The sequence below is a fragment of the Brassica napus genome, chromosome C6, assembly GCF_020379485.1.
Source record: "Brassica napus cultivar Da-Ae chromosome C6, Da-Ae, whole genome shotgun sequence".
Lineage (NCBI taxonomy): Eukaryota > Viridiplantae > Streptophyta > Magnoliopsida > Brassicales > Brassicaceae > Brassica > Brassica napus.
Window position 1 is genome coordinate 44,307,078 of NC_063449.1, and position 10,950 is coordinate 44,318,027.

General features: G+C 36.5%; 4 protein-coding genes across 5 annotated transcripts; 1 reads left to right on the forward strand and 3 right to left on the reverse strand.

Moving 5' to 3' along the window:
• Positions 1-92: 92 nt before the first annotated feature.
• On the reverse strand, positions 93-1,029 carry LOC106405669. The gene has a single exon (XM_048761389.1). The coding sequence runs from the start codon at positions 660-662 to the stop codon at positions 267-269; it is 396 nt and encodes a 131-aa protein (XP_048617346.1). The 5' UTR covers positions 663-1,029; the 3' UTR covers positions 93-266.
• A 420-nt stretch (positions 1,030-1,449) lies between these two features.
• Positions 1,450-3,511, reverse strand: LOC106405668 (eukaryotic initiation factor 4A-3). Its single transcript, XM_013846190.3, has 4 exons — positions 3,354-3,511; positions 3,002-3,071; positions 2,810-2,919; positions 1,450-2,719 (listed from the first exon to the last, which is right to left on the reverse strand). The coding sequence occupies exons 2-4, from the start codon at positions 3,067-3,069 to the stop codon at positions 1,653-1,655; spliced, it is 1,245 nt and encodes a 414-aa protein (XP_013701644.1). The 5' UTR covers positions 3,070-3,071; positions 3,354-3,511; the 3' UTR covers positions 1,450-1,652.
• A 3,440-nt stretch (positions 3,512-6,951) lies between these two features.
• On the reverse strand, positions 6,952-8,900 carry LOC106402462 (telomere repeat-binding factor 4). 2 transcript variants are annotated; one of them, XM_048761390.1, is made up of 6 exons: positions 8,616-8,900; positions 8,261-8,502; positions 8,113-8,197; positions 7,803-7,886; positions 7,389-7,686; positions 6,952-7,301 (listed from the first exon to the last, which is right to left on the reverse strand). In XM_048761390.1, the coding sequence occupies exons 1-6, from the start codon at positions 8,763-8,765 to the stop codon at positions 7,270-7,272; spliced, it is 891 nt and encodes a 296-aa protein (XP_048617347.1). In that variant the 5' UTR covers positions 8,766-8,900; the 3' UTR covers positions 6,952-7,269. The 2 variants fall into 2 exon arrangements, with proteins under 2 accessions (XP_048617347.1, XP_013698660.2); XM_013843206.3 differs by having other exon boundaries at positions 7,785-7,886; positions 8,616-8,897.
• Positions 8,901-9,754: 854 nt separating this feature from the next.
• LOC106402695 (mitochondrial import inner membrane translocase subunit TIM23-2) lies at positions 9,755-10,667 on the forward strand. Its single transcript, XM_013843479.3, has one exon. It carries the CDS (start codon positions 9,865-9,867, stop codon positions 10,426-10,428), a length of 564 nt encoding a protein of 187 aa, XP_013698933.1. The 5' UTR covers positions 9,755-9,864; the 3' UTR covers positions 10,429-10,667.
• Positions 10,668-10,950: the final 283 nt, after the last annotated feature.

Here is a 10,950-nt window from a genome sequence, read left to right on the forward strand (position 1 = left end):
TCAATATTTGGCTGATAAACGAGCAGAAAGAGACAATAGAAGAGTAGTTGAGAAGATTTTGTAGTTGAATCATGAAAGAGGTAAAGACCTGATGAAAAGAAAAAGACAACACAGAGATTTATTAAACAATGAACCTACCACTTGCTTGCCTTGTGTCTCTCGCTCTTATTTTAAACATGATTATTGCGTGATTAAGATAAGTTTCTGAAATCAGATATCGTACGTGATTACTACTCTTTTCCTTGTGCTGCATATCTTTTACCTTATCACCACAAACCATAGACAGCATTTGAACAAGTCTCCTTGAACCATTTGAAGCTCTTTTTCATAGACCCCTTCACCTTCCCTTCAACACCATACACATTATAACCAGCCACTCTCTTTTTCCTCTGAATCTCTGCCTCACACAAACCCTTGTACCCTTTCTTCGCCTTACTAGCTCTTCTCTTCGATTTACTGTTGGGACTGTCTCTGTCTCTCACCGTCGTTGGATTCTTGTATGGACTATAAGTTGATGCGCTGTAAGATCTCATCATCACTGGTGGCAGCTGGTTTGTTGGGCTTGGTGCTGCTTCTCCATTACTAGTTAAGCAATGGTACTTGTTGGTGATGCTGCTTCTTCTTCCTGTGATCTCTTCTCTGCATGACTTGGATCTGAACATCTCTTCACTTGCAACAACCTCAAGAAACTGTCTCTCCTGCTTTTAGGAAGAAAGAAAAGGAGAGTTGATTTTTGGCTTCTATCACCAACCTCTTTCTCTTCTGCTTTTTTGTCTCTTGTAAACTTTTAACATTTTTGGCTAATATGTATTATATAGAACATAAAGTATAATTAAATTCATTTTTTGTCTAGTGATTACAGTTTACAACCTCAACATCTGTGAACGAAGGTTCCTGGTCATTGGTTAGATGAGATAAGTTTTTGTCGTTTACTAATTTAACTATATTAGAGATTAATTACTAGATTACCTCGTATGTTTTTATTCTTCCTAAGAAAATTTTGTAAGATCTCATGTCCTTTTTGCATTAACACATGGCCTCTGCTTCTTACTTCATGAGTTCAAGAGAGTTTTTGGGGCTCGTACCATTTCCAAACAGTTATACAATTTGTAATTTACTTTGGCCAAACTAAATCAACAAAATTTAAACAAGAATTTGATTTGCATGTTTCACAAGAAAGAGAGCAAAACATCATTAATGTCAATAGACCAAATGCAAAACAAAAACTAAACAGTTGTGGAAGCTTATTAGTCCAATGATTTGACTAAATGTTTACTCTATATCAAGTGTCCAGAGAATGCAATGCAAGTTGAGCCAATCAATATACATGATTTGCTCAGATTTATTATGTAATAATTCTCATGATTAGTAAAGGTAATAAATTATTGTTAGAAGCTTGATCCAACCATCTATAACAATTATCTATGAAATGGTGAAATACTAGAGAAATAAGTAAACCTTCCAGTCTGAGACTATCCTTGTGAGTCAAGTTAGCAAAGAAGTCATAACATTAAACCGAAAATCTTAAAGTGCCAACAAAACAAAAGAAGTCATGAGATGAGTTTTCATCTCATTTTACCAAAAAAGGAGGGTAAAAAAAGAAAGAAATTACCAAGCCGCCGCAACAGTAAAAAAAAAAAAAAAAAAAAGACTCAGAGAAGATCAGCAACATTGTTAGGCAACTCCTCAACAACCACATTGTAAAACTTCTGAATATCAGACATCATCCTCTCATCCTCCGTCGTCATAAAGTTAATCGCCACTCCCTTCCTCCCAAACCTCCCACTCCTCCCGATACGGTGAAGGTAATTCTCCGGCTGCGTCGGCAGGTCAAAGTTAATCACCAGAGACACTTGCTGAACATCGATACCACGCGCAAGAAGATCAGTGGTGATCAGCACACGCGAAGATCCCGACCTGAACTCTCTCATGATGATGTCTCTCGTGTTCTGATCCATATCTCCATGCGTCGCCGACACCGTATGGTCACGGCTCCTCATTTTATCAGTCAACCAATCAACCTTACGCCTAGTGTTCACAAAGATAACACTCTGCGTAATAGCCAGCGTCTCGTAGAGATCACACAGCGTCTCGAGCTTCCACTCTTCTTTGTCAACGTTGACGTAAAACTGCTTGATACCTTCGAGAGTCAGCTCGTCGCGCTTGACGAGAATCCTCACCGGTTTGCTCATAAACTTCCTCGTGATCTCCAACGCTTCAGGCGGCATGGTGGCTGAGAAGACGCCGACCTGGACTTTCGAAGGGAGAAGCTGGAAGATGTCGTAGATCTGATCCTTGAAGCCGCGAGAGAGCATCTCGTCGGCTTCGTCGAGAACAAACATCTTGATGGCGTCCGCGCGGAGAGACTGCCTGCGAAGCATGTCGAAGACGCGACCAGGTGTGCCGACGACGACGTGGACACCAGACTGGAGAATGCGCTGGTCCTCGCGGACGCTCGTCCCGCCGACGCAGGCGTGGACCTTGACGCCGAGGTAGTCGCCGAGTGCCCTCATGACTTTCTCGATCTGCTGGGCGAGTTCTCTGGTGGGGGCTAGAACGAGGGCTTGGCATTGGACGAGAGTGTAGTCGAGCTGCTGGAGGACGCCGGAGCAGAAGGTGGCGGTTTTGCCGGTTCCGGATTGGGCTTGCTGGATCACGTCGAGGCCCTTGCAGAATGGGATGATTCCTCTCTGCTGAATAGCAGAAGGCTTCTCAAAACCTGGTACGTGGACAACCATGATTAAATGGTCTTACGATGACTTGTCAACAGTAGATAAAATATATAGATAGAATGTGTTATGTAACGTACCATAGGCGTAGATACCCCGGAGAAGGTCAGACCTGAGTTCCATGGTATCAAAGCTATCGCAGACTTCGTCATAGGTGGTGTAGAAAGTTTCCTGTCCTTCCTCACCGAGTCTGCAGAACATCATACAACTTAGTAGCGATTTGGTTATATTGGTGATTCAGAGATTTCGATAGTAGATGAGAGAGAACTTACATGGCGTTCATCTTGGTATCAAACTGGCGAGGATCATATTGAGTTCCTTCAGATGCCATTCCTGCCATGACTTTAGAAACAAAAACCACATTGTAAAGAAAACAAATTTTAACATCAAAAGACATTCAATTTATAATCAAACTCTCTTGTCTTATTAGATCTAAAATCAAGCAGAATCAAAAATCAAACTGGCACTATCAAAGGAATCAACGAAACCAAAAAACAGAACAAGTCTCACTGATGAATCTACAATGTACAACAATAGCCTAAACCTATTGTATCAAATAAGGCACAATGAGAATCCAAAAACATAAATCATATAAAAGGTAAATAGAGAGAGATTCAAACAAACCTGTTATTAGCAAATTCAAGACGTGAGAGAGAGAGACGAAAGATTCAAACAAAAAAAAACTCCTCGGATCTGCGCCGTGGAGTTGATTGAAGAAGAAGAAAAACTGTTGAAGATTACTGCTTTATATATACCTCCTCCGTTTTTCCTCTTTTAATTACCTTTTTAATTAATCTTTTAGGTTTACTTAGCAGGAAAAGGAAAACAGAACATTAATATCTTTTTTTTCCCATTTTACCCTTCTAACTGTTCATCTATATTATTAAAAGAGATTTACCCATTTGAAAATGTTTTTACCTCATTAATTAAACTCCCTATTTTTTTGCTTGTCTTTTTCAGTTGCATTTATGAAAGATCCTAAAACGAATAAAACTGCATGATTTATTACTTGTCTTTTCAGTTACATTAATGAAATATGCTTAAATGAATTTAAACTTCCTATTTTATTGTTTGTCTTTTTCAGTTACCTTAATGAAATATCTTTAAATAAATTTAGACATAATGTCATTTAATCAACAAAAAAAACTCATGAGTTGTCTTTACGTGTATAATTTTAATAACGGAGATTTAAAAAAATGTTCATCATTAAAATGTTACCTAAAACATACAACACTAATATATAACATGCATCAATAAAACTAGAATTTGACTCACACAATTATACGGATATTATTTTCAGTTGATTAAATTAAAAAATATTTATTTATTCAAAAAATATTTAAGAACGGCTATGTTTTTAAAAATTATATGGTATTATTTGCTCATAACTCATTTGTCATTTGCTAAATTTTTAGAAATAAAATTTTAGCATAATATAACCCAGTTGTCATTTGCTAAATTTATGGTTTTTATTTATATTTTTTTTATTATTTAATTATAATATTTTCATTTTATATTTGAAAGAGAAATGAATTTTCTTTCAAACAATATTTTTGTAAATGTATTTTTTTAAAAATAATCAATTTAAATTGTTATTATCATTGAATATAATTATTTTTGACATAATTTAAATTTTCGTTTACATCAAAACTTATCATATTTTAGGATAATTTTAATTTAAAATGTAATTTTCATATTTTTCAAAAAAATTCTAAAAATATTTTTTAAATATTTTGTTATAATTTTTTAAAAAATATTTGAGTTGCATTTCAAATAAAAAGGTAAAGATATTAAAAATATTCTAATTAAAATATGTAAAATTTAATATAGTTTTAAGGAAATGGTCAAATAAAAAAAATTATACATAAAAAAAATCATGATTTTTGTTAACTGGACGGATCATTATTTATATGATATCGCAAACGAAAGAAAAATTTATGTTTTTACAATTATCTAATTAACTATGTATACTCATTTTTTTATATTTTTTTATATGATATTACACATTCGTAAAAAAATATGTAGTTTAATATGCAAAAAAAAATATTTACTTAATGAATATAATATGAATGAATTTTACAAATACATCATTTAATAAAATAAATAATTAAAAACTAAAAATTCATATCCGCGCTGGCGCGCGGATCAGGATCTAGTATAGTATTATAGTACCACCGTGTCTGTCTCTCTGTTTCTTTTCACACATTAGTTGGGTCCCACTTAGACATTATTCGAATAAGAAAATATTACACCATAGGGCAGTTTTAAGTTTTAATAACACTATAAGACAGTTTTTGCTACTAAAACAGTTTTTCTAACCAAAAATCATTTTCTACCTATATACTAATTAAATAAGCTAACCAACCATAAAATTAACCAACTAAACTTTTAAAAGGCACGTGGGTTCTAGCATATTTCTCTCTCTCTTTTCGATTTTACTCTGACATTCTCTTTTTAAAATCTCATACGAGATGCTTTTTATTTTTTCAAGTAGCTTCACATCTATGTCACTAATCGACAACCCAACAACGGCGTTCGATTAGGTGAAATGGCAGCGAACAATACTAAGAGGCATACAATTTGCAGGGAAGAAAACCCAACAAAAATAAGAGTAAATTGTTGTCGAAGACACGAACATTGATGAATTTGAGTTCTGGATTCAAAAACTGTGAAACCCTAGATGATGAAAGCTAAAGAAAAATTGATTCTTTTGGTGTTTGCAGTTGACGGGTCAAAAACGAGTTACAGTCCGAGAGCTCCAATTCTCCTCCTCCTCTATGTCCTCAGATCCTCCGTCCAAGATGCCAATGAGCTAAAAATTCCCAATTTCTGCAAAATTCGTAACCCGAAGGAACTTGGGAAGAAGATGACATAATTACGATTATGCCATTAATGAATTAATTATTTTAAAAAATCGCATACACGTAGACGTAGAGATGTGTACATATGTACATTCTAAGTGTACATGTTTATTAATGGTAATGTCTTCGAACTATGTTTTCAAACTATGTTTATTTAACTTGTGTAGATGGGATGAAGGTGAAACCGACATAGATGAGTTCTCATCTTATGATGATATGCTTGCTGCACAAGATTTCACTCAACGATACAAGTTAAGAAGGCCAGAGAATATGTATTTCCAAGCTTATCGTTTTAAAAAACCTATTAGGTGTACAAGTGAACTAATGTACATGTAAGGTTTTGGGAATTTATGTACACGTGGACAGTGATAAGTATGTGTACATGTTTGATAATTATGTGTACATGTTTGCAAGTTTTGTTTTTTTGTACACATGTATGCCACAATTTCTATTGTACACATGTACACTCATGGATGTGCACAATTTTTTTATTGTCGACATATGAGATTATGATAGAGATACGAAATTTTATATATTTTTTAAAAAATCTTTTTATTATTGAAAGGTCGGGTAATCATTGGCCCATCAATTCTAAAGTGTACATTTTTACCATACCTACAAAAAGATTTCTATGTCATACGTCCAAGTTTTTTTTTCTACACATGTACGCCACCATTTATATTGTACATATGTAGACTCACGGATGTGCATAATTTTTTTTGTTGTGGACATATGAAATTATGATTGCGAAAGGTAGTACTGTAATTTTATATATCTTATTCTTCTTCGACACTCTCTTTCTACAAAATTTACCGCCATTTTTGTTTTCAGACATAAATCACCATTTTTGGGATGATTTGCTTTGATTCAACCTCGTTTCTTTATTATTACCATTCAAATATGATAGATATTTGATATAACAACTGATTTTGACTCAAATCACCATAACATAGATGTTTTTTAACTGACTTTGTGGCTGAGTGTACTAAACTCGCGGTGGCGGCGAAATCATGATATTCCAGTCTTGGTGGTCAGAAATAGTTTATGATCAAATGAAGGACGACGAAAATGCTAATAAAAAAAAAAATCCGAAAAAGCAAACCAAAAAAAATTCACTGTTTTCTACGTTTTCTAGGTTTCAACATTTTAAAAAATTTAAAACAAAAGCAAAAAAAAAAAGATTCTTGTTGTTACGCTTAGTTAGCGGCACATATAACGAAAAGCTAACTAGATCTATAAAGGTGACACAAAAAGAGCTCATGGTTACACTTTTCCAAGGCCAAAAATGTCTTTAACCACCAAAAACTACGTTAGTAGCAGAAACTGTTCTTTTGTGTAATAAAAAGTCAAAAACTGACTCATAGCGTAAATCACTCTTAGAATAATTTACTTTGCATCCCAAAAATAGTAAACTCTATTCGAAAAAAAAGAAATTCATAAGCAAAAGGAATCTCTCACTAGTAATAATATGTTGATGTAAGAGAGGCCTCTGAAATTTACTCACAAAAAAAGAGTCACGCCTCGTAAAATTGACTCTTCTTTTTTTTTTATCAACAACTAAACCAACGACTTAGACGTCCGTAGCTCGTCTACCACCTAAAGAAAGTCTTCAAGTCTGGTCTGAAGAGAGTGTAATCAACCTAAAGGATGAATGGAGACACTGATATGCCCCTATAGACTCAAGCCAAGACCACAACCTCGTCACGACAACCTACAAAACAAACATATCAAAAAAAAAATTAGCTTGCTTCTCTTCTCATGTGAATGGAAAAAAATGGAGCAAGTCTCGGTTTTTTACATTGTTTATGCATCTCTTTAGCTAACTCCAGCATAAGTTCGGTTTCATCTGCAAGCTTAGTCGTCTTCTCCAACTCTTCCACTGCTGCTTTGGCGACGTTTATTTTATTCTCTGCCTCTACAACTTTACATGCGGCGGTTATTGCAGCTTCGTCGATCATCTCTTGTGAAACCGAAGGGGGTTGATTGATGTATGATTGCCGGGGTTTTACGTTTGTCTCCATTGGTTTTGGGGTTGGGGCAGGTGTTGTTCTAGTTGTTGTTTCTGATCCATCTGGTAGCTTGTAGAAGTTCAGTAACTGTTGAGAGTTGGAATATAAACAAGACACAGATTAAAAGAAAGATGAAGAAACATGTGACAGAGAAGAAAGAGAGGAGGCGTGCTTCAAAGACTTACAGGTTTTGAGTTGCTAACCTTTGAAAGTTTTCCCTGAGCTGCGAGCCGCCTCAGTCTTGAGCTAAGGACTCTTCTAAAAGTTGGCGGCACTTCATGCCTTGGCTGCTCTTTCCACAAATAAACCCACAAGGTCCGTTAGGAAAGGTTGTAGCAACTAACTTAAAAGTAGAATCAAGAGAACTATAACAATGTGAAAATAAACATAACTAGCCCACCCTTATATGTAGTAGATGATGAGTCTCTACTAAACTGTTTATCAGTTTACGAGGTTCTGACTTCTGATCAATGCCAAAAAAAAAAGAAGAGCAAAGAGAAAATTGTATCTAACCTCAATGAAGCTGAAGATGGAACCGACGTCAGATCCATTTGGATCCGCTAACTCAGAGATAGCTTCAAATATCATCGCGTCATACCTGAAAATAGCAACTCATTCAGAAGTTTAGCAAAGCATGATTGATTATCATCTAAGGACAAACCTGGGAGCGTTCTTGTTATCCACAACAAAGTTATTATCAACGCTAAAGTCAGAAGAAGCACTGCGTGGAAGGGAAGTAGCTGGCGAGGAGGAAGAAGAGTTAGCATAAGGAGGTGGAGTAGCGGCAGCAGCAGTAGGTGAAAGAGAAGCAAGAGTAACGCCTTCTTCTTTGACTTTCCTCGTTCTCGACTTATCATTTGAGCATTGAGTAGCAGGAGCAACACACAAGTTACGCCACTTATCCTAACAAACCATTGAAACACACACTTATCATCTAATCTAAGAAAAGGGATAAAGTAATGTTCTTTCTCAACCAAGATTGCTTTAGAATCTTAGATTGAAGGAAAAGGAGGAACCTTGAGGTCGATGTTGGAGCGATTGCTGAGCTGATCGGCGAACTCGGGATCACGGAGAATGTTCTTCCATTTCCCGGGGCCGTGCTTTTCAATTCCGGCGCGCAACGCCTCCTCCTCGTCCCCCGTCCATTTTAATTTCTGGTTTCCCATGAATCGGACTGAGACACCACCGTCTCGTCGCCGCCGTAACCTTCGCCGGCTATTTCGGCTCTCTGGCTCCTCTGCTCAGGAATTATTGCCTATTTTTTTTTTAAGACTTCGGGAGGTTAGGGCTTTGCAAGATCCTGAACCGAACCAAAATCGAACCAAATCCATTTTTATGATACTGAATTAACTAAATTAGCGACGTAAACAATTTTTTTTTTTTAATTCTCTCGATTTCATAGTAAATAAATAGTATCTTTTAAAAAAAATCTTGTTTAGATAAAATATCGTTTTGAGTGGTTGATGCAAACTTTTACATAAGAATATGTATTTGCCTCATTTCTAAAACAAAACGTTCATGAGTTGATTTATATTTTCAAATAATTAAAAAATTGATACGTTTATTTTTGTGTGAAAATACTAAACAAAGAAGTAAAATTTTCATCATAATTTTAATATTTAAAATTTTATGATGTTAAATATAATTATTATTTTTTTTAATCTAAAACTAGTTTAAACCAAACCAATATCAAATTTGATCAAATATATGATTTATTTTTTGGAACTAAAATATCTGAACGAACCGAGCGTAATATTGGTGATTGTTAGTTCTCAGTTGTTACTTGTCAACTACTAATTGCAAGGCAAATACGAACGCCATATACATATTGAAATGTTCAATGTTAAACGCCGACAAAACTGACCCCCCAAAAAAAAACGTTGACAAAAAAGATTTGTTAAAACTTAAAATAGGTTACATTTGTATAAAAATAAAACTTCAGGGTCAAATTAGAAATATCAGTATCCAGAGCTTGTGGCAAGCGAAAGCCACAAACGAAACAAAACCGGGTCTAATTGATTCACCCAAAGAACTATGGGGGGGGGGGGGGGTCAAATCCGAATTAAACCGAATCTGGAACCAACTGGAACGAACGAGTCTGGTCTCTCTGACAAAACACAAACAGAAATAGTTACTTTAATAAGTGAAAAACCCTAAAACACAAACAAAACTCTTTTTAACTCTCATTTCTATTTTCCCACAACACACATCGGAGAGAGAGAGAGAGAGAGAGAGAGAGAGAAAGCAAACTACAACAATTCTCCGATGGCGGCGAACAACAGATCCGATCACGACTCCGACGAGAACACGCGTCTCTACAACCCTTACCAAAACTTCGAGGCTCCGATAAAGTCTCAGTACCTCTACAAGCTCCCCACCTCCCCCGAGTACCTCTTCACCGAGGAGTCCTTAAAGCAGCGCCGCTCCTGGGGCGAGAATCTCACCTTCTACACCGGCACCGCTTACCTCGGCGGCTCTGTAGCCGGCGCCGCGGTCGGGATCGTGACCGGAGTCAAGAACTTCGAATCTGGCGACACGACGAAGCTGAAGATCAACAGGATCTTGAACTCGTCCGGTCACACGGGGAGGACGTGGGGGAATAGGGTTGGGATCATTGGGCTTATGTACGCGGGTATCGAGAGCGGCGTTGTGGCTGCGATGGATAGGGATGATGTTTGGACCAGCGTCGTGGCTGGTCTTGGGACCGGGGCGGTTTTTAGGGCGGCGCGTGGGGTGAGATCCGCGGCTGTGGCGGGGGCTCTCGGTGGGATAGCGGCTGGTGCTGTGGTTGCAGGGAAGCAAGTTGTGAAGCGGTATGTGCCCATATGAAGGGAGAAAGATTGTTGCTTTTGAAATTTTTTGATAGAGAGAGAGAGAGAGAGAAAAAAAAAAAATGAAAACTTTGAATAACAAAACCTTTTTATTTATATGATGACTATCAAGAATGGTTATTGGTTGTTGATAGTAGTTTACTTTCTGATAAAGAGTTAGTCTTCTTTGCGTATGGCTAATGTTTGGGATCTATGTGTTGTATCAGTCTTTGAAATGAAACTCTTTTCGTTTGTCAAGTTTATACCTATTCTTAGCCTTGTCCTTATTGTCTCACTATGATGGTTCACTGTCTTGACTCTTTGATTGCAATAAGGATATTGAGTATAAATGACTGTGATCCTCAAAGATTGTGTATTTATGTTCCTCTCGTTCTTCCTTTTCACTTACTGTGTTCTGCTTTGTGGTTTGTCTCTGAAGTCTATACTCTCTGGATCTTGGCAGCAGCTGTGTTGTGTTGCTAATAGTATTTCAGACAAGTGTTATCTTAGAATTATTGCTATTGAGATCTTTTTGCATTAC

Excerpts from the sequence above, each read along its gene's own strand:
- LOC106402462 (XM_013843206.3), bottom strand. The coding sequence starts at position 8,765 with ATGGGAAACCAGAAATTAAAATGGACGGGGGACGAGGAGGAGGCGTTG. Across the intron at positions 8,503-8,615 it reads GCTCCAACATCGACCTCAAG|GATAAGTGGCGTAACTTGTG; the intron begins GTTCCTCCTTTT and ends ATGGTTTGTTAG. Across the intron at positions 7,887-8,112 it reads CCATCTTCAGCTTCATTGAG|CCAAGGCATGAAGTGCCGCC; the intron begins GTTAGATACAAT and ends TGGAAAGAGCAG.
- LOC106402695 (XM_013843479.3), top strand. The coding sequence starts at position 9,865 with ATGGCGGCGAACAACAGATCCGATCACGACTCCGACGAGAACACGCGT.
- LOC106405669 (XM_048761389.1), bottom strand. The coding sequence starts at position 662 with ATGTTCAGATCCAAGTCATGCAGAGAAGAGATCACAGGAAGAAGAAGC.
- LOC106405668 (XM_013846190.3), bottom strand. The coding sequence starts at position 3,069 with ATGGCAGGAATGGCATCTGAAGGAACTCAATATGATCCTCGCCAGTTT. Across the intron at positions 2,920-3,001 it reads GATACCAAGATGAACGCCAT|ACTCGGTGAGGAAGGACAGG; the intron begins GTAAGTTCTCTC and ends GATGTTCTGCAG. Across the intron at positions 2,720-2,809 it reads CCGGGGTATCTACGCCTATG|GTTTTGAGAAGCCTTCTGCT; the intron begins GTACGTTACATA and ends TCCACGTACCAG.